Consider the following 21,662-nt stretch of genomic DNA (forward strand, 5'->3'; position numbering starts at 1 on the left):
CTGATAACAGGAAATCTTTCATTCATCCTTGGGCAGGGAATTTCTTAGCCTTTTTAACTTTACTCTTGAGCAGTTGTGAGCACATACACATCACTGAAAAAGAGCATTCTTGCAAGTTGCTGCTGCAGTTTGAGTTGGGTCACTGTCCCTACATCCAGCTCTTCCTGCCTTCCCTCCACACTGACCCATAGAGAATCAGAAATCAATTCTTTCTAGCCCACTTTCTTCCCTCCAAACCAGCTTTTCGGGTAGAGAAGAATTAGTTCTTTTTATTTCTATGCTGAAAGATGGTCAGTGGTGGTCCTGGTGGTTCTTGCTGCTTTGGGCATTGTCACTCAGCTGGGTACAGAGTACTTTGATCCACCAGGGAGGGTATGGCACCAAATAAATGTAAACAGACCTTATAGCCTAAATTATGTTTGCAAAATAAAACGTGGGTATCATTTTGATATCATTTTGGTGGAGAACTGTTTTTGGTGTGTCACGATTGCCTTGGCACCTTTTGCCTGCCAGAATTGTGAATTTATAAACTCCTTCACTGGTCTTCTCACTGGAGGGAAGGAAAACCAGGAAACTGGAACTCCATTTTTCTTTCAAATGAATATTCATGGCAAATGTTAGGAGGTTCTTGCTCTGCTCTGTAATAATATACATGTCCATTTATGAGATGGTCCAGACAGAACAGAGGATTAGGAATACAGAATTTAATGCTAAATTTGAAAAGGCAGCACAGGAACTTCAGCTCCCAAAATAACCTCTGAAAGTTTTGCTTTATTTCACACTGTCGGCCAGGATTCTCCTTACAGCACCACAATATTCATAATAAAGAAATAAATTAAATCCACCCCTTCCTGTATGGCTCACAACACAGCACTCTGCATGCTCAGCACATGTGTAGTTTTGATAAAGAGACATTATCGAGCCTGAAATCATTTTAAATAAAACAAATAATGTGGCTGCCCAGCACTTCCTCTGGAAGTATTTCCTTGGACAAATCTTCCTTAACTCTCACATGCATGGAGTTAGTGTATATATCCTCCAGGAGCACCAGATCATAGAAGGATGTTCCAGGCTCACTGTACAGCTGTGTGTTTTATATATAGGCTGTGAAATGCAGCCCCACAGGAGCAGGGGGGATTTGCCTTTTGGGACAGCCAGGGCTGGGGGGATCCAGCATCTTCCAGGTGCCCCATGGCACCGGAGGGGACAGGAGTCCCTGGCTGTCACCCCAGGGCAGGGCAGAGGGCAGGGCGGTCACCAGCCCCTCTGGTGTTCTGTGGGCTGCAGAGGTGGTGGCAGCAGGCTCAATGCCATCAGGTCCCTGCCCCTTGCAGCATCCTGGATGTTCCCAGGGCTTTCCATCCAACATGGGAGGGCTGACGTGGCTGTGATCCCGCTGGGCAGGGGGGGTCACCAGCCCCTCTTGTGTTCTGTGGGCTGCAGAGGTGGTGGCAGCTCAATGCCATCAGGTCCCTGCCCCTTGCAGCATCCTTGGCTCCCTGCATGTTCCAAGGGCTTTCCATCCAACATGGGAGCGCTGACGTGGCTGTGATCCCACTGGGCAGAGGGCAGGGGCCTCACCAAGGGCAGTGGGAGATTTTGGGGAGCTCATTCTCTGGGCATGGGGTCCAGAGGGAGCTCCTGGCCCCGAGCTCCGGGGGCTCAGCCCTGCTCGTTCTCTGTTTGCACAGCAGAGATGGAGCTGTAAAAAGCCGATTGCTTCAGAAGGGAATAGGTCACAGTTAGACAAGGCAGCAATGGAAAAACAAATTCGTTATTGTAACACCAGAGAGCATAAAGCAAACTGGGAGTGACCTGTGGAAGAACACGGCACCGGGTTTCTGTCCTGGCGGGTGCTTCATGGTGGGCAAAGAAAGACTGAGAAGTGTGCAGGCTTTTTTTTCTTTTTTTTTTTTTTTTTCCTGTTTTCAAAATAAAAAGTATCTTTGTCTGGTACTTTGAATGTAGCAAGCATGCTGGTTCTAGCTTTTCCTGGTTTTGCTGGAGGGCCTGTGGGAGAAGGACTTGACAGAGTACTAGCAGCTTTCTCACCATTTTCATTTAAGAAAAACAGCGTTAAGATTTTGAATAGAGCCTATCTTTTTTTGTCATGAAATGTTGCTGAAAATGTCTGAGTTTAAGAGGTGTTAGGTAAAGGAAGATAGACTATTAAAAAAACTTGCTTCCTTTTTGAATAATTATTTTATGATGAAACGTGTAGCAGAAGGGCTTAAAGGTCAGCAGTGAGACCAGGGCCCCTTGGTGCTCGGAGCTGTGCAGACATGTCGGAAGCAAACAGCTCACAACCTGTAAGAGAGAGGCAGATAAAAGATAGCTGGACAAAGAGGCACAAAAAAGGGAAGTGGCTCGTCCAAGGTCACCCACGGATCGGTGCCTGTGCAGGGCTGAACCATCTGCAGTAGATCAGGTCTCCTGGATCCTGTTCCCCTGTTTGATCCCCACGCTCATCTTGTCTCCATTCACAGTTTGTGAGTGTTTAGATAGGTCTGATCATCCCCCAGCTGCACCCACAGGAGGGGACAATCCTTCACCTCTGCTGGTTTGATTGTGGCAGAGGCAAAATCCAGTGTTGGACTCAGGTTCTGACCCAGCTCCTGCCTGCTTCCCACAGCCCTGGCCATGGATGCCTTTCCTGGCTTTGCCTGAGATAGAGCAACAAGGGAAACCTTTCATTGTGCACCTAAAGCCTTGGAGACAATCAGTTGGTTCATATACATTTCTAAAATCCAACAGACATAAAAAACCCCCAAACCACCAAAAAGACTTTTTCACTGCAAAAAGGGTCTAAATTCTGCAACTGCCCTGGGGCGTGTGGGGCACTCTAATTTAACATCAAGGCACTTAAGACGTAATGGTGCTGTGAGTTTGCCAGACAGACAGATTCTTCCAGGAAAAACAGGGTACAAAAGACCCCTATTCTATAACTGTGTCAGTATGTAATCTTAGGACCTAGACTTAACGTTTTTTCATCTAAAGAAAAAGATGGCAGAAAATACCCTTTTTCAAAAGGAATACTTTTAGGCCTTTAGCAATGCAGAGACAGAGTAGCAAAATCACAGCCCTGTTTTCCTTGCAGATCGTCTCTAATAGCTCCTGGTATTGAGAGTATTGTGGTTTGCTAGCACTAAAATGTAAAGTTATTTTGAGCATGAAAGCCTGGACGTCATCCTATTTTAAAAAAACCTTAAAGAAGGAGAGGAATGTTTACAGCACATTAAAACCTGTGTGACAACTTAGCAAGAACTATTTTAACAATCCTCTTATTCCCTTTCCTGTTGTGCACCATAAAATGAGAATGCAGTGTCAATAATAAATAATATTGGCATGGAGGGGTGGCTCACCGTGCTGCTGGAGTCAGGCTGGGTCAGCTCAGCCCCCTGCTCTGGTGGGAGCTGTGCTGGGAGGTGAAGGCAGAGCCTCCTCTCCTCGGCTGACCCCGGGCAGGAGAAAAGCTTGGGACTTTCGTGCTTCTTTGCAGGAATTAACTACAACCAGTATTCAGAAAACAGCCTCTGCCACAACTGCCTCCCTGGGCTTTGTGACCCAAACTGAACGAGGATTAAAGCAGAATATTTCTTTATATAAAAAAAAAGTTTGCAGTCAGGGGTAGGTCTGCAGTGAATGTTGACAAATACTGAAACTAAATATGAGAAAAGACTTGTTCCAATTTTTTTTTATCAGCATTCCATATGTGTTATGTGGAGAGCTAGGATGTGCTGCTACTTCTGTTACATAAGAGGGTTTTTTTCTTTTTTAATAAAGTGCAGTGCAGAATGCATGAGAAGTGAGAAGGAATATCAAGAAAAAGAACTACATGAAAATAAGAAAAGCTACTAAGTGAAAAGCTCTTACTCAGTGTGTTATTTCCATAATTCCCTGAGTTCCTTAAAGTCTCTTTTTTAATGTTTCTGAGGGAAAGCCTCGAAGTGAAAGGAGGGAGGCAAGATTTTTTTTTTTCTTTGGTTTAAAGGAAGATCTTGGTTAATTCTGTTAGTAGACTTTGGGCTTGTTTTTATTTAAAAACAAAACAAAAATCCCTCTCAAGTTTAGAATTTCTGTATGGAAAAATTCTTCTTCTTTGCCAGAGAGGGAAGTATCTCCTTTTCATTCTGTTTGTTTTGGAGTATCTGTAGTTAAGTGTTTTGTGTTTGTTCTTTATTGAATACATTAGTGGTGCATTAATTCCTCCCTGACAATGCTCGTTTCACTCCTTCCCATCTGACAGACAAACTTGTCCCTTCACATGATGATCCTGCTTTGCCCTCCCAGGGTTTGATTGGTAATTTCCTACCTTGTTTACCTCTGAATGCTTTTAAAAGTGATTTTTGTTCTGGCCCCCACAAAGGAAAGAGATGAAAAAAAAAAAAAACCCACATTGAATTCTTGCACCAATTCCAATCTGTTTGCTTTGGTTTTCCTTTTTAGATTATTGTTTGGCTTTAATTTGTTTGTTTCTCCTTTAAACGGGCTTGAGATTACTCAAGGGTTCCTTGTTCAGCAGGTCAAAGGGTAATTTGGAGACTTTGAAACCGTGTCCCTTTTTATCACCACGTTCTTCGAAGAGTCCAAAGGATTTTCAGGACGATAGCTCGATAGCTCGTGGAGGATGGCTCCATCTAAGGAAAACATGAGAGCAGACCTGACTCACTGCAAGAAGCCATGGCAGTTGTTCTTAGATGAAAAATCCCCACTGATCTAAGTCCAAATCAGAACCTTAATTAATGCTTATCTGTAACTAAAAGATTAAGTTTATTGGGGATTAAATGCATTGAGGTTGATAGGTTTGATACTCAACTACCAGCCCAGGATGGAGACCCTAAATTTAACTAATTTCAAGTCAGAGGTACCCATACACAAAAATATACAGTGTGTGCTATTAAAAAATGTCCTTTAACTGAAAGAGTCAATCTGTTCCAGAGTTAATCCCTGCTTTTAAAGGAGGAAGGTCAGTTCCTACTGCTCAGCACTGTGGATTTGTAGGACAGCAAAATGAAGCATGGGACAATGTGGGGTCCTTAACAAAAATCCAGGTGTTGCTGTAAGAATGATTTGTTTCATGAGTCCCCCAGGTTCATTGAGCTCTGTGTCCTTCCATGGAAAAGACTTGCTGAAAATATGCTATTTCCTACAAACAGAAACAAAGGAAACTGTACAATTAGATCAGCACTGTCACTTTTTACTTGTTGAGCTGCAAACGTTGTCCCCTGTGCTGTGTCTCCTGAGCCATGCCAGGCACTGGAGCACAGAATATTCCAGAGCCCAGGAAGGCTGACAGCCTCCTCAGGGGCTGCAGTGCCATTTCAGCCCATTGCTAAGGGATGCTGGAGCGAGATGTCTCTGTGTCTTCTCTTCCAAACCAGCACTTTGGCTTGGTCACAGCTCCACCCCACAGTTCACAGCCAAAAGCTGACGAGGTCACATCCACTGTGGACAGCAGAGCCCATAAGGAGCTGCACAAATGTCCCCTCTGAAAATCAGTTTACCATTTCTTCTTTCCTGGAGGCACCCAAGTGCTCAGTGCCTTCAGCTCACTAACAAATGTGAATTATTTATTAATAGGAAGTAAGGGTGTTTGTCACCTGGAGGGTTTGGGAGGAAGCTGTAGGGTAAGATGGGCATCTGATCTGGGTCTTGTAATTAGCTTTAAATACAAAGGGTAACTCAAATGAATTCAGAACCTGACTCTGGTCAATTTTGAATAAAACTGATGCTACATCAGAACTGTAAGCAGAAAGTTTTATCCATTTAGTTAAAAAGATAAAAGAACAACATTAAATAGGTCTCTGAAAAGCCTTTTTTCAGCAGGCTCAGCATCTACTCTGTTAAGGCAATAGTTTCTCCAAAACCAAGTCTTGCATCTACATTTCCAGCCAATGTTTGTGAATTTTACAGCAGTATTTATTTGTCTTTTACTTGTACAATTGTGAAGAAAGGAGACTACCACAAGGAAAATGCATTGAAATACTTGTAACAGTCTGTCAGATATAAAGTAAATATATTAAAATAGGAAAAAGAGTATTTTTCTTGAGGTCTTCTTGAGTGATTATATCAGCAGGTATTACATGTAAACCTTCAAAGAACAGAAGTTTATGTGTATAGGGTGGGGGAAACACAAAAGATAGGAACTTTTCAGCAAGTTCTCTCTCCTACTGCTATTGATACTCTGCTTCTACTTTATATTTAAATCTTTTTATCCATTTTTAAATCAAGGTAATATAGTTGTCCTAGCTGGGAAGAGTAAAGTAAGTTATGCACTTCGATAGGACTGCTCAACTGAGTAAAGTTCAGGTTTATTTACAGGATTAGGATATTGTTACAAATCCTTCTTTAGTTTTAGGCACCAGAAAGTATATTTTGGGGCAAAAGCTGTGGAGGGAAAGTGGAGAAAATAATTGCAATAAAATTCCTCTTTCAGAAAAGAAATTAACAAAATTAGGAGACCTGATGATTTTTATTAGGATGTAATAGAAATTAGGTCAATAGAACTAAAAATCCATTAACTAAAGTGATCAAGTGGACTGAAATAGATTATAGATACAAGGAACTTTTGTACACCCTCCCTTTCTCCCAAATATTCCTCTGAAATATTACTGCTTTTAATTATCCTGCTACCTCTCCTTGTGAGATCTTTTCTGGTTTGAGAAGTGAAAAGAGCAGAATATTGTTTCATGCTGCCAACCCCCCTGTTCTTGTTGTGAAATCCTTGCCCTGAGATGTGTGCTAGTGCATCAGAATCTTTGCATTTCATTTAGACTGAAAAATAAAAAACAACAGCCTCAAATACAACACTTGTACTCAAAGTGTTATATTCAAGCACAGAAGGAATGTCAGTGAATCTGAATTTAATCTGTAAGTGTGCAGTGCTCACAGTCTTCTGTGTATAACCTTATATTTCCCTTTAAATAGTGCAAGATTAAGTCAATAGCCATAAGTCTTCTGATATCCTTTTACAGCCATTTCCACGTTCTTGTTACTTTACCTTTTTAGAAAACATTTTCATTTAACGTGCAGCAGCGTCCTTTAACACCCTATTTTCAAGCTTCAAATAGACTTTTATCACAGAGGCACTATGCCCATACATATAGTTATTTTATCTTTGCATTATTTGTTCCCAAGGCTGCAGGTTCTTCAGAAGTGAGATTTAATTTTGTGGTGAGTCAGGGGTCAGACTGTGCCTGCACTTACCCTTCTGATGGCAGGAGTCTCGTGAAACTCAAGTTCACGGATTTTTACAAGATGGAAGCTAATGGAACTAGATCCAATAAGAAACACAATTTATTCTAAAGACACATTAGCAGCCTTATGTTATTTAAACAAATAAAAAAGAGTGAGAACAGTTAATGTGTTGGTATGCTCACTCTTCAAACGATGGGCTCCTAATCAGGACAGCTCTGAAAAAACTCCTGGCAGTCCACTGGGTTTGTGAAGTGCCTGATGTCCTGAGTCCTGTCAGATTTCAGGAAGACAAAAACAATGTGTTATTGCTGATAGGTTACACAATGTGGGAGTTTTCTTTTTGTTTCATGTAGCTTTTGACACTTTCACACTTTAGTAACACTTGTAATACAAGGAGCTAATTCTTAATTCTTTTGTAAGTAACTGGGAGCTTTGTGAATTAGCTGAGTGTGTTTTTCTTTTCAGCTGCCTCATGCTCTGCTCAGCCTAAAGACAGAGGCACAAGGTACCTACAGCAGGAGGGCAGGGATTCCTGGGGAGTTTAACCTCCTGGTTTCTCTTTGGGAAGGGATGGGTGTGCACTGCTGGATAACAGCATCCACACAGCTGTGACTCCTTGTCCATGGATGCTTTGGCATATTTACCCATCCCATTTCCCTGTACAGACACCATTCACTGAGATTTTAGCCTTTTGTATATTTCCAACAATAACTTGTATCTTGTTTGTGTATTTCTATTTCATCATGTTTGGAGCTTTAGATGGGTTCCCTTCCCCCCAGAGGGAAGCAAAGCCTGGAGGCTGGGGCAGATTTTGCCCCGTGTGAGGTGGCAGGTACTGGCACTTCTGCAGTCTCTTCATAACCATAAAAAAAGTATGAGGTTCTTTAATTTTCAGTCCAAATTCTGCTTTTCTGAGTCCTTTTATGCCTTGTAAACTCCACAGTTAAAATATATTTTAATATTGTGTATTGCATGAGAGCTATACAAATAAATAACCTATAAAAGACAGAAGGAATTATTGCCATATTTGCTTCAGATGAATCTGGGCATTGCTGAGCCAAGTTTCTCTAAGATCTTTTAAAACTGCTCTTAGCCAAAAATAGCACCTAGAGACCCCGGTAAGAGTCTCTCCAGTGCATTTAAAAATAGTGACTGTGATGTTCCCTGTTTCTCCTGAGGTTCCCCCCTCTTTCAGCAACGGCAGCTCAACAGATGTATTTGATGACATTAGCTGTGACCTCCTAGTTGTTTGCTCTATTCACATAATTATTTTACTGTGGGTGTTTCTAAATATAGCAACTGGATTATGTAAGAAGGTGTGTTCATGGGAACAATGTGGTAGATAATCGAATTTTGCAAATGAGGGTAAATAATATTTGTAAAGGACATTTCACTAACTCGCGTGGGGGTGTGTGCATAGAGAAAAACTACCTGTGTATTTTAGGGATCCGGGTTATACAAAGAGCAAAGCACCAACCTTTGTTTTCCAGCTGTAACTGGTAAGTTGTGTAATTTTTCCAATGAGGTTTTCAAAACGTATTTTAGGGAAGAAAATGGAGCTAGACAGGGTAGAAGCAAGGAAAAAAAACCTGATGTGTGCATCCAGCGGTTCTCTGCTGGTACAGAAGCCGCAGGGATGGGCAGGGATGGACCCCAGCGAATCGCGGGGTGCGAGCGAGCATCCACCCAAAAAACCAGACACAAACCCTTCAGCACCGCAACTCCCACATTAATTATTTCCAAGCGTAACACGAGGAGTCGCGGGGCACGACTGCCTTACAATTTACTCAGGCTCCTGTGAACTGTGCCAGCGCAGCTCCGGGCGCCTCCGTCCCGCGGGGCGGGGGTCGGGCGTGCCCCGGGCCCGAGGCACCGGGGCGGCCCCGAGCGGCGGCGGGCCCGGTTCGAAGAGGGCGCCGGCGGCGGCGCGGGGTGACGCGGGCATCATGTGAGCGGCCCCGCTCGCTCCCAGCGTGCAGTGTGGGCCCGCTCGCCCCACCCCGCGCTCCGCCGCCGCGGAGCCGCTCAATAGGGGAAGGGAGAGGAAAAAAAAAAAAAAAAAAAAAAGGGGGGGGGGAGGAAAAAAAAAAAAAAAAGGAGGAAAAAAAAAATGCGGGAGAGAGCAGGAAAAATAAGACGGGGAAAAATCCGACCGTGAGGGGACAGGTTCTGCTCGTGGCACAGAGCAAACGGGCTTGCTTTTTTTTTTTCCTTGCCATTTTTTTTTTTTTTTTTTTTTTTACACACATTATATTTTGTATTTTCTTCTCGCCGAGAGGATTCAGCCGCCTGGAAAGCGCATGTGAAAAGAGCAGCAGCAAGGAGAGGGGAGGAAAAAAAAAAAAAAGAGGGGTTTGGCTTGGACCCCCCCGCCCCAGTGCGGGAGGAAGGACCCGCGACGGCCGGAGGGCGAGGAGCTGCGGCGGCCGGCGAGGGAAGGGACCGGGGCTGCGTGACCCCCGCGGCGCGGGGGGAGAGGCGAGGAAGAGACGTTTCCCGATCCTCCCCGCCGAGCATTTGGGGAGGTTTCCGCGCCTGGAGCCCGTGCCTTTGGATCTAAAGAGGATTATTATTTTTTGGGGGTGGCACTGAAGCTGGATTTGTTCCTGTGCGTGCGGCGCGGGGGGGGGCATTTCTGCTGCCTCTAGAGGAGCCGGCGGCCCGGCCGGGGCGCGGAGATCCCCGCGGATCGCTCCGCACCCCCCGGGAAAGGTGCGCCGAGGGGATCGGCGGGGGGCGGGGGAGGAGAGGCAGCTGCAGCTGCCGGGGAGGAGGCCCGGCGGAGCGGCAGCAAAGTCATCGCTATCGGCCCCCCCTCGGCTGGCTTCGGGCTCGGCGCTCTCCATGTCTCTGGCTCTGGGCAGCGGCCGCCACAGCAGCGAGTAGGGGGGGAGGAGGAGGAGGAGGAAGAAGAAGGGAGCCCGGGAGTGCCTCCCTCCCTCCCCCCGGCAGCCCCGGCCGCCTCCCGTCCCCTCGCCCCGCGTCCCTGCCTTCCCCTCCCCAAGATGGGCTGTTTAGGGAACAGCAAGACGGAGGATCAGCGCAACGAGGAGAAGGCGCAGCGGGAGGCCAACAAGAAGATCGAGAAGCAGCTGCAGAAGGACAAGCAGGTCTATAGGGCCACGCACCGGCTCCTCCTGCTGGGTAAGGGGTCGCGGGCCGTCCCCTCCCCGCCGGGGCAGCGGCCCCAGCCCGGGCACGGCGAGGCCGGGGGAGAGAGGTGGGGCCCGGGGGGGGGGGGGACGGAGCCGCAGGGCCCACCCGGGGCCGCGGGGATCCGCTATAGCAGCGCCCGGGGCGGCGGGGCCGGGGCCGCCGCGGGGACCTGCGGGGGAGCGGCGGGGAGGGCTCGGGCAGCGCCCGGGGCGCCGCGGGAGGGGCCGGGGCAGGTACGGAGCGGCGGCGCGGGGCCGCTCTCCGCCCGCGGGGCAGCGCCCGCCGCCGGGGCAGCCGCGGGCCTCGGGCGGGCGTGGGGAGGGGGCCGGGGATGCCGCGGCGAGGGGCCCGCGGGGAGCCGGGCAGATAAACAGGGCAGGGCACTGACAGCGGCCGCGGGCGAGCGGCGCGGCAGGGCCGGACACCGCTCCCCGCGCCGGGGCCGGGGTGCCGAGGGACGTGCGGCCAGGCCGGGGAGAGGAGGAAGAGGAAGGGAGGAAGTCGGGGAATCGTTTGGGGGAAACGGAGGGAGGATGTCGGTCCCGGAGGGAAGCGCGGCCGCGTTGGGGCTGTGGAGCAGCGCAGGGCCGGCGGGCACGGCCCCTGCCCCGGCGGGCTCGGCACCCGCCGCTGTCGCACCAGGAATTGAGGTACCGCGCCTTGGAGCGCTGGCAGAGCCCGGCTCCAGGTGCTGCTCCAGCGGCTCCGCTGGGTTACCTGCTCCTGTATTTCAGGAGAGACGTTTACAAATGTGGGCTGTGGCTTTCAGGGAACGGAAGGGTCCAAATATCGATATCGGAGAGGGCAAGCAAATGTTTGTCAGGCTCGATATTTCAGAGTATTCTGGAGTAGTGTTGTAGGATCGGATGCAGTTACGAGCCGTGGGTTGTTTTGGTCACGCCGAGGGACTGCCTGTGCACGTTCTGCAGGGCTGAAGCGTGGAGCACAGGCTAGGCCTCGCCGAGCTGACTCCGTTTTGGGGGGAAAAACCCTAATGGAAGGAGGGGAAAAAAAAGAAAAAAAGAATTTTTTGAAGGCGGTGAATTGGGAAGCGCACTATCACCAGTAAAATCTTTCAAATACTCGTTTGAAGAGAGAGACTTAATATAAATGGAGAGTGACTGGGACTACAGCAGCACCTGCAGCATTGAGGAGCCTGCCAGGGCTTCAATAGAAATCTTTTAACAGGATAATTTGGACTTCAGCTCTTGGGAAATGTCTTGGACTTCCAGATTTCAGGCTGAACATTACGTAGATACATAGAAACTATTTGTCATCAGAGGAGTTGCTTTCGTAAGAGGCAAAATTTCAGCAAACAGAAACATGATGGGCTTGCCTGGGTTTTCTTTCTGTTTTCTTTAGTTTTGGTGGCTGAAAAATAGTTTAGATACTTGCAAATAAAAATGTGCGTGTGTTTAGCGATGGCAGTAAAGTCATCTGTGAGCGTGTTTGAAGTGATAGCTCAGCTGTTACAGTTTCTGCCATGAATTGTGGATAATCTGTAACTCACTGGTCAAAAATATAGAAACTCACCTCCCTATTATTATGTTATGTTTCCTCTATAAGACACATAAAATAAGAAGCCAGGCACTTGGAAAGTGTTCTTAATCTTTTCAAATCATATTCAAATGACAACAAAGAGGAGCTGCTGAATATTCTAGTGGGTTTATGCTGCTGCTCGTAGGCCCCATTGCTGTACACGTGCTTGCCCCGCTGCCACGAGCAGTCTCCCTGAAATTAATGGAACTCTCCTTGGTGGTGAAGTTAAATGTGTGTGTGTAATTGTTGTTGAGAATATGGCCTTAACAAGCAGCCAAATATAGAGCTACACTTATGGAGAAATGTACATGTAATAGATTATTTTGGTTCACTGGTGTTGTATCCGATCCAGAGAACCCAGGTGTGTCAATATCAAACCAAATGTGTTTATAGCAAATGCAACAACTGTCCAGCCTTCTTCTTGGACCAAGCAAAGTAAAGATTTTGGCTCCCAATGCGTATAAATATAAAATGTGATTTAGTGTTACTGCTGAAATTTAGTTGTTATTAATTTTTAAATGGACATATGACTGTAGCAGATACTGCCTTCGTGAATAATTCTTAGTTGTGAGGATGATCCAGTTTATTTTATCCCAAGATACTAATTCTTGGTTGGTTTAGCCACCTGTGTTTATTGGATGGTGCAGTCTGCCTGATCAGACAGAGGGTGTATGGTATAAAATAGCAGCTTAGTGAAGAAGTGGCGTGTGCATAAGGAGTTGTAGATAAAAACTGCTCTCTAAATGCTTACAGAACAGCAGTGAGCAAGGAGAGAGAAAAAGAGTAAGGCTCTGGGATTAAAGTGGCAAAACATGCAACCAGGTTTTATGGAGAGCAGAAGAGGACTTTTGGGAATTCATGAGGGAGAAGGAAAGGAAGGTAGAAAGCAGAGGGGGAAAGCATTTGTGAGAAAATGAACCTTGAAATGTAACTGCTAAAATACAGTTTTGAACATGAGGCTCAAAATGGAGGCTTGTGCTGTCAGTGTGTGCTAGCAGAGAGGCCTGACATCCTATAAATACAAACTGTACCTCCCTGCCCGTTCTGCCACAGACATACAGTTCCTGTGGCTGAGACACAGGCTGGGGAGGGGAATAAACCAGTAGCCAGGAGATGCTAGGGGGAATCTTTCTAAATTTTGCCACGTTACGATACTACTCCTGCAAAAATATGTTTGCTTTATATAGAAAGCTGCCGATCTGGCAGCGTGGAGCAGCTCAATTAAATGCTGCTGTTGGAGTTGTTCAGCGTGCATGGAAAAACGGGTACTATAGGCAGATGGGCTGCCCTGTGCTCTGGCATCCGAGCAGCACAGCAGAAATAGCATCCATCTACTTATGGAAACTGGAGTAAAGTGGAGTGGGGCTTTTGTGCTGCAGGTACGGGAGGGGAGAGCAGCAGCCACAAAAGGTGGTCTCTGCCTCTCCTCGTGCGTGGGGTTGCTTTTGGAACATGTAGGGAGGGTGGGAGGCTGCTTACAAGACACAAATAAGAGGAGGTTTTTTGTAGCTTTGTGGGTGGAGGCTTAAAGGGATGCCTTCCTTTTTCAAATGTGAGTATCTACATATTTTATTCCTTGTGATTTAAGTTACGGAGTTTGGCTGCAGTTCATCATCACCCAGTCAAACTTAGAGTTCTTTAAGGATACATCAGAATTTCTTTGGTTTAATAGGGACTTCAGTCAGCCTTTCCCTGTGTCAGATAGTAGTGGCATGGCAGCCAGGCTGTGATGTTCCCTGTCGTCTTCTCTGTAAAATGTTGAAGTTGTCCATTTTCTTTCCAAATACTGCAGTCTGCTTTTAACATTGACACTGGAAAAATGGACAGTGAAATGATCCAAGATTCAGATCTGACACATGACTTGAGCTGGGCATTTATTTTTAGCTACAACTGAAGTTTCCAGTGGCAATTATTTCTTTCACTTTTCACTCTTACGCTGAGAAACCCAACTTTCTCGATTTTAGCCCGAAGAAAAAAATTCTAGCATGTGCCTTAATCACTTATGCTTCCTTCTGAAATTGACTTACTTTCATTTTCTAGGTGCTGGTGAATCCGGTAAAAGCACAATAGTCAAGCAGATGAGGATCCTGCACGTGAATGGATTTAATGCTGAGTAAGTGCATTTGCTTTTTCACTTTACATTGTACCTTCCTCCTTTGTGCTGCAGTCAGTGCTCCTGGTTTATATCTTGTGTATTTTCCTCCTGCTGCTGTTTCACTCTCTCTAGATTTTTAGGTGAGATTAATAGACATTAACCTGAAGAAGTCAGGCACCAATCATAAGTAAGATCAGCAGTATAAAATTATTTATATCAAGGCAGAGCAGATTTAAGTTTTGAATTTTGTGGGTCTGTTAATTGCAGTTTCTTTCACAACATGGCTGACACTGATTTACCTCAGCTATAGCACATTGGTTCATATTGCTGTAAACATGCCTTGTGTCATTGTACAAAATGAGCACAATTTTCTTTATATTTGGAGCAAGTAAGGCTTTATTTTCTGTGACCTCACAGAATGAAATCGTACTCTGAATTTTGGGGATTTTGTTGTGTTTTCTTGCCCAGATGTTTGTGTTAAATTATCTTTTTAAAAGTTTTTATTTTTTTGTATCTAATATCCGTTATTTAGCAATTGTTGAAGAGGAGAGTGGCATTAAGATAGGGAAAATTAATATCTTCTTGTTTGTCTGAGAAAGATTTTTTTTGCTAACTTTTTTACTAACTTTGCTAGAGAGTAGGAAGAGATTCTTCTGCATGTTAATTTATGCTTGCAGTTGTGTGTGTGTATACCAAAAGCTGCTAAATTAATTTTAATTGAATCAAAGTGTTGAAATTTCAAAGCTTATTTTCTGGGCTTGTTTTTTTTTTTTAAATTATATTATTGGTTTTGTCATGCTTGTTTTCAAACATAACAGTTCTGTACTGCTACCCTTTAGCTTTTAGTGGTATCATCTATTTTGTGAATCCTCCATTTTTGGGAAGGCTAAGCTTTTATTAGTCTTCCAGAAGTTAATTCTTTAATAAGAATATCTGAACTGAAAGTTTGGCCAAGGAGTCTGGACAGTACTTCTTCCTAATCAGCAAATGATAGCTCAGATAAGGTGCACAGTCTTTTGGATGAAAGTTCAGACTGATTCATAAGAAATACATTATGTGCTACATGTTTTTAGCTACTCTTAATAAGGAATATTTTCTATTTCCAAAATAACTTTTTCATAAGTGCCTAGTGCTGCATCCTGTCACTGCTGAGCTGTCTCTGTCCTTTGGGCTGCTGCAGAGACCTCTTAAAAGACTTGTGTGACTTAAAAGACTTGCATGAGTTGACTTGTTTGAGTAGGTATCACTGGGTGCTGAGTAAAACGTTCATAAATGAAAGTGGAAGTGGATCCCTGGTACCTTTGAAAGTGTCAGTCCATTTAAGCAACAGGGCTTTTCTAGGTTTTTAAGCACGTGGATTCTCTTAAAGGGTAACAGTGCTGTGTGATGGTGGTGTATGATGTGGTAACCCCAACCCTGCCAGCTGCACACCCAAACCTGTGTGGGACTGGGAGCCCAGAGACCTGGGCAGAACTGGTGAGGAACTGGGACACACTGGGATTTGCAGCAGCAGGGGCTTCCTCCAGTGCCTCCCTTTGCGCTGGGGCTTTGGGCAGAGCTGAGCCTGCAGCTGGAATCCAGGACAACATGGCAAATTTGGCCTCAGGAGGCTCTGCTGGCTTCTGGCTGCTCAGAGCAGGGGGTTTGGGTTACGGGCAGGGCTGTGCCAGCACAGCTGCTGCCAGTCACGGGGCACAGCCCGGCCAGGGGGTGGCACCGGGGCTGTCCCCCATGGCATTCTGTCCCCTGTGCTTGTCCTTTGGTGGGTAATACCTGTTGGAACACTGGGCTGCATAAAAACCCAATGCAGAAGTGTGGTATATTTAAAGCGTGCAGGGAGTAAGTTAAAACACATCGTTTTTAGGCTTCTGCTGCCAAAAATAATCAGTAGATCATAACATGCACTTTACAGCAGGGAAAAGGCTGTTTTTCAGTGTTTTGAAATTCTTGCAAGTTACACATCTGTCCTTAAATAACTTGCATTTTCTTCCAAATAACTAACTGCTCTCTGTGTTGTCTCGCTTTCCATTACCCTTTTTGCCTGATTCGTTCCCCTTCTGCCCTGCTTACCTTGTGGAAAGATGATTCTAATGAGAGAAATAGCATGGAGGTTTTTTTGGAAGGGTAGGAAGAGCAGAGCATTACTTCTCATCATGTCCTGATCAGTTGCTCTGGAACATAAACATGTTTGCATAAAACACACATAAACCCCAGCTGATGTGATGAATAGCAGGAGAGAGGTGGTGAAAATAGTAATATGCTGCAGATGATACATTTTCATTAATTGTAATGTACTTGTACATAACTAGATTTGAATGATTTCTGTTGGTACAGCTTATTCTTGTGCTTTGAAAGAAATCCAGTTTAAAGTCCTGTCTTAGAGTTGTTTGCCTTGGTTTGGTTGCCCTTTGGCAATGGATATTTGAAGCAGAGAGAAGTTACCTGTTAGGAAAAATGTCTAATGCTGTGAATGAACGAATCAAAAGTTTTTATTTAGTTTTACTTTTCTTTTTGGTGACTAAGCAGGATATCCAGTGCTAAAAGTGCTGGCCTACTTCAGTGAATGTGAGGGGATTTTATTTGGTTTGGTTTTAGGATTCTGCCCCTAAATAGCTGAAGTTGTCCCATGCCTTAAGGTGATTGTTGTAGCACTTTGCAAGGTGAAATCTGTGTAGTTCTATGAAACTAGAATTTCCTCTGGGACTCCAATTCTCAATCCCTTTAGCTAATTAATTATTTGAGGAACTGTGTGGAATCAAGTGCTCCAGGTAATTAATGTGTTGAATAGCTAAAGCTACGATTAATGTGATGGTAGTTAAAGTTGTAGGCAAGTTAACTACAGTAAAGACTATTTTTTTTTTCAATGTTCCTTTTATAATCCTTAGATGAATTAGAGACAGAAATATATTTTTTCTGTTGCTGTAGTGAAGGTGGTGTGTGGGATGTAAGAGTGCTGTGGCATTGGGGAGTAGAGTATTGGAGAAGCAAGGCATGTTCTGCAGCACAGGCTTTTCTGCATGCAGTTTTTCTGGAAGGGCTTAGCCCACTTTCAGCTCTTGCAGAATGGCTTCAGGTGGCTGTGCTATCATCTGACATCTTCCTGCAGCAATTCCATGAAAAATGGGAGTGTGGCCTCCCCACAGGATTTTTCCAGTGTCCCTGGTTCCATGGAAGAGCTGCCTTGTAAGCGTAATGCAGAAGCCGTATCAACCAAATTTTCTACTCTTTGCATTACTGCCAACAACAGAGGCCCTTTTGATGTAGAAAGGGTTTAAATTTGGCTTTTAATAGCAGGAAGCCTGCGACTTCCCTTCCTTTCCTTCCCTCCCTCCTCAACACTTCAGCTGTCTTTTCATGAGGCAGTTCCAGAGGAGTAGGTATCTGCAAACAGTATTTTGTGAGCATCCACTGATAAGGTGGAGCCAAAACCTTCTCCTTTTGACTGTGCAGAAGTTTAGATGGCAATCTTTCTGAGGATGAAAAATGGAAAAGGGAGGATAGGAGGAGTTAAGGAATATAGTTGGAAGAATTAAGTGTGTAGCTCAGGTTGAAGAGGAAAAGAAAAACAGCTGCTTTTTGTGCTGTCTAGAGACTGGGGTTCTTTGCTTCTAAAAACACATGGCCTTTCACTTACTTCTGATTTCTTTAAGTCATCTTTCCCCTCTGTGATCACTGTGGCTTTGGCTGACAGACTCTAAGGAGAGGGTCATTGTCATGCACAATTTTAGAAAGCGGGAATAATTGGCACGGGCAAGAGACAATTTTGAAGTGTCATGGGAAAAACTGGGACAAGCAGAAATATTTAAATAGAAATAAATGGTTGAAATGTGACTTACGAAATCCACTACAAAGATTGACAAATAAGGGGAATATGCCTTTGTGATTATTAAGTTTGGATAGTGTTTAGGATTCAGGAAGTCTTGAGGTTACAGGAAATTTCAGGTGATACTTTTCAGCCTCACTTTCCCAAATGATGTAAAATGTTGACACTTTCTTGAACTAGTATGTTGAAGTGCTGAATAGGAGTTTGTGTATTTATTAAATATGGTAGTGTTGATGGCATAAGCAGAGCTGAATAGCTTTGTTTTCAAGACTTAAATGACAAATATATTTGCATTTCTCTTGTACTTTTAAAAATTATTTTCTCTCAGTGAGAAAGCTAAGAAATCCAAGTCGCCCTCCTAAAGATTTCAGACATTTTCTTTTTTCTCACCAAGATTTAGGAGTTTGTGAGTAAAGAAAAGTAGTCATTGATGGTTTCTAATTTTCTCTTAATACATCCATTACCAGCATTATGTCACATAAAGCTGTAAATAATATTATCTAATCACTTTAGTCAGTGTCAGTCTCTCTTGTAAGTGAAACAACTTCTGGTTCAGTAACTTTACTTTTCAGTTGTCTGGTACTGTGGGGTTTTTCCTAACTTTTGTCTTTTTAGCCTTGTGATCTTAGGGAAGAGAAGCTAATGCTATGAGTGAGGGAAAAATATAATATTTATAACTAAGTTCTCCCAAAATAATGAATTCCCTCCTAATGGCTAATCTTAGCTTGTGTACACAATTATGATTGCTGTGTTTTTATAGTTCCTTTACATTTGTGTACCAGTCCCATGTTTTCAGAATGGTCACTCCAGTTCCTTGCCAAGAAACGAACAGACTTTATTGTGTTTTACTTGACTGGCAACAAAAGTAACTTTTTCCTGGTGTTTTTGAGTAAAATTGAAAATTGGAGTGGGGGAGGCTTGGGGTGTGTGATTCTCCTCGCCCCCTTTCTTCCTTTCTTTGCATCACAGTGTCTGTCAAGAGGTTTCTGCAGCTTTGAGGCACAAACTTTTGGGGTTTTTTCCTCAGCTCCTGCTCGAGGACACCAGTGAGGTGGTGGAAAATTTGTGTGTACGTGTCTGTTCAATTCTATCTGAACAACTGCTTATGGTGTCAGATCAAAATTTGGGCTGCAGAACATGAAGTGTAGGTGTGGTCAAAGAGGGGAGCAGGATTTGTGTTTCACTCAGTTTTAGGTCTTGTCCTGAGAGCTGACACAGTTGTGCAGGTGAATTTTGTCAAGAGACAAAGATATCCCAACAGCTAATAAATACTATGAAAAATAACTGACTACTGCTTATAGTTTGTAAAAGTTTATGCAAAATGTTTATACAAGTTATATTTAACTTTCTTCAGCTTGAAAGAAACGGGAGGTAATACCTGGTGATGTTAAACCACCTATGCAACCAAGTAATTTCTTAATTGTTAGGATGTTTAAGAGAGTTTTTATGTGCTTGAAATTATCTTTCCTTTGAAAATACTTTTATTTTTTACAAGGACGAAAATTCTTTTCTATGACAGAGTAAAAATGAGCTCAGTGAAGCAGCATTAACATTTTTTACATATAACAAAAAAGAAAACCTTCCGAGTCTGGGTTAGGTTTTTATTCAAGTTTCTTATGGGATCTTGCCTGAAGATATGAGACATTGCCCATTAGGAACTTGTGCAAATGCTTTGCAATTTAGATCTGCTACTCAAGTGTGATTTTTTAAATGCTGTAAAATGAGTTTTCAGAAAATTTTGCTTGTTTACAATACCTACACTGGGCCTCGTTTGGCAAGGATTGTTAACATCCTGAAAATTCAAATGGTCGCTGAAATAACTCCTTCACCTTGCTCAGAGGCTTTCTGAAATCACCCCGTTAAAATATTTCCACATGCAAGTGAAGTGAATTTTTTTTTCAGAGTGAAAAATCATGCTATTTAGGTTCCCAAAATATTACAGAAAAGTAGTACATGAAGGAATCTTAAGAGTTTAAAAAGCTGGCTAGTTTTATCTGCTTTTAGAGCTCGTGGTAGGCTCAGGTTAACCATCAGTGGAGAGGTGACAGCACAGTGTTCAAAGAAAGCATTGACTTTCATTTTTACATTGTGCTTTGTTTTCAGGTAGTTAAAAGAAGGAAGGGGTGAATTGAATATAATTTCTTTATTTTCATGGGAAACATGGTATTGCTCAGAGCAGAATGTGTATCTTATCTGCATTTACTGGTTGGGAAATGCTGAATTCTCCTAGTAAAACAGTATTTAAACTACCAATTTTATGTTGTTACATGTTGAGAGCTCGCTATCCTCTGAATTACTTTTCCTGGCTTGCAACTTGACATTTGTGCTTTCAGTTAAATATTTCAGTTTTCTGAAAAAGAAACCCAACAACAAAAAAAACCCAGTAGTAAACTCATCCCTCAAGCTAAGTTTGCATATGTCGCAGACATGATTTGGCATGTAAAGGGACTGGCCAAAAATATGGCAGTAGTTCTATTTGTTTTGAGGTTTAAATTTCACAAAAGCTTTTTAAGTATGCAGCTATCAACCCAGGAGAAAGCTTTATAGTTGTAGGGAGCTTGGAGAGCAATAACTATGAATAGCGGAATAAGCACGAGTGATGTAATCTGAGAAGCAAAAGAGAGAGACAGAAGAGAGCTTAGGGCTTAACTATGTGGAAAACATTGTGAATGGGTCTGCAAGGGTTTTGACTTTTGATGGTGGATGTGGGATTTTACTCATTAGTTTTGGTAAAATCAAACAAATGTGCAAGTTTCCTTTTATTTTCCCAAACAGAAAATAAACCATTCAGTGGGTAGCTGAGTGAGTCAAATCTGGGTTCTGTCTCCCAGATCCTTTCTCCCCTGCAGCATCTGCAGCTCCTCTTTGGGACCTGTGGCTTTCTGAGTGTCTCCTGTTTCCTCCACTCCTCATTTTTCTCCCTGATGCAACACTGATCCCTAAATATTCCTGCATCAGCCCACCCTTTATCTTCCTTTTTCTGTTTTTTCTGCTACCTGGACAAAGTCAGAATGTGTTGTGCCTGGTGTAGATGTACATGAACTCTTCCTGCATTTCCTCCTTGGGGTGCTAATTTTGGTCTCCTGCTCAGCCTCTGATTTTAATTTCTGGAAATTCATTTTGCAGTAACAACGCTTCTTCTAACTTTGGTTGCACAGCAGAATCTGAGATAAAATGAGGCTTAGAAAAAACAGCTAAAGAAAGTCTTCCTCAGTTCACTCCAGATTTATTTTTGAAATATTTTTGGTTTCCATGTTCATGAGTTAAAGTGGAAGTGGTGTATTTTTCTCCATTTTCTTATCTTAAGCAAACATCTAGTAGTATAAACCAATGTGTCGTGTTCTATTTAACTTGTTATTTCATAAATCACAAACTGTATTAAATACTGCAAAAAAACTTCAGATAACTTCAAAAATATAGCTCTCTGTGGAGAATATTAAATGTATGTCTCTATTCCACACTTCCATGTCCTTTCTGAAAAATTCCCCTGGGTTTTTCAGGTTCTCACCAGCTTTTCTTAATTAGATGGTGCAGAGTGATTACCTTTTCTCTAGCCAGCGCTGCAGAATCAGCCCTCATGAAGAATTTTCTTCTGTAGTATCTCATGGAATTTCTTACTTTCTGTATATTTTGAAACTACAGATTGGGCAGTACTCTGATTTTTCAAAAAAAAATGTTTTTACTAATTTTTCCAGATGGACACTTGAATTAGTTTATATATGAACAGAGTGCTCCTTATCATCTTAAACTTATTGCAGTTACCTTTTTGATATTAAAACTATTTGTTCACATTATTGCAAACCCTGAAGATTCCCCTTACTTCATGCTGTAGCTGCATTTTATCTCTTGCCA

General features: G+C 43.5%; 1 protein-coding gene across 2 annotated transcripts in view; it reads left to right on the top strand.

Moving 5' to 3' along the window:
• Positions 1-21,662, top strand: part of GNAS (GNAS complex locus) — a 127,788-nt gene that overhangs the window by 36,404 nt on the left and 69,722 nt on the right. Inside the window, exons 1-2 of one of the 2 annotated variants that reach the window (XM_054274402.1) lie at positions 9,305-10,341; positions 13,933-14,005. In XM_054274402.1, coding sequence (XP_054130377.1) covers positions 10,203-10,341; positions 13,933-14,005 — 212 coding nt within the window. In that variant the 5' untranslated portion in view covers positions 9,305-10,202. Of the gene's footprint in view, positions 1-9,304; positions 10,342-13,932; positions 14,006-21,662 lie in introns of those variants that run through there. The other variant, XM_054274401.1, reaches the window with a different exon arrangement.

The sequence above is a fragment of the Melozone crissalis genome, unplaced genomic scaffold, assembly GCF_028551555.1.
Source record: "Melozone crissalis strain CALT ecotype California unplaced genomic scaffold, PUWL_Pcris_2 ptg000017l_1, whole genome shotgun sequence".
Lineage (NCBI taxonomy): Eukaryota > Metazoa > Chordata > Aves > Passeriformes > Passerellidae > Melozone > Melozone crissalis.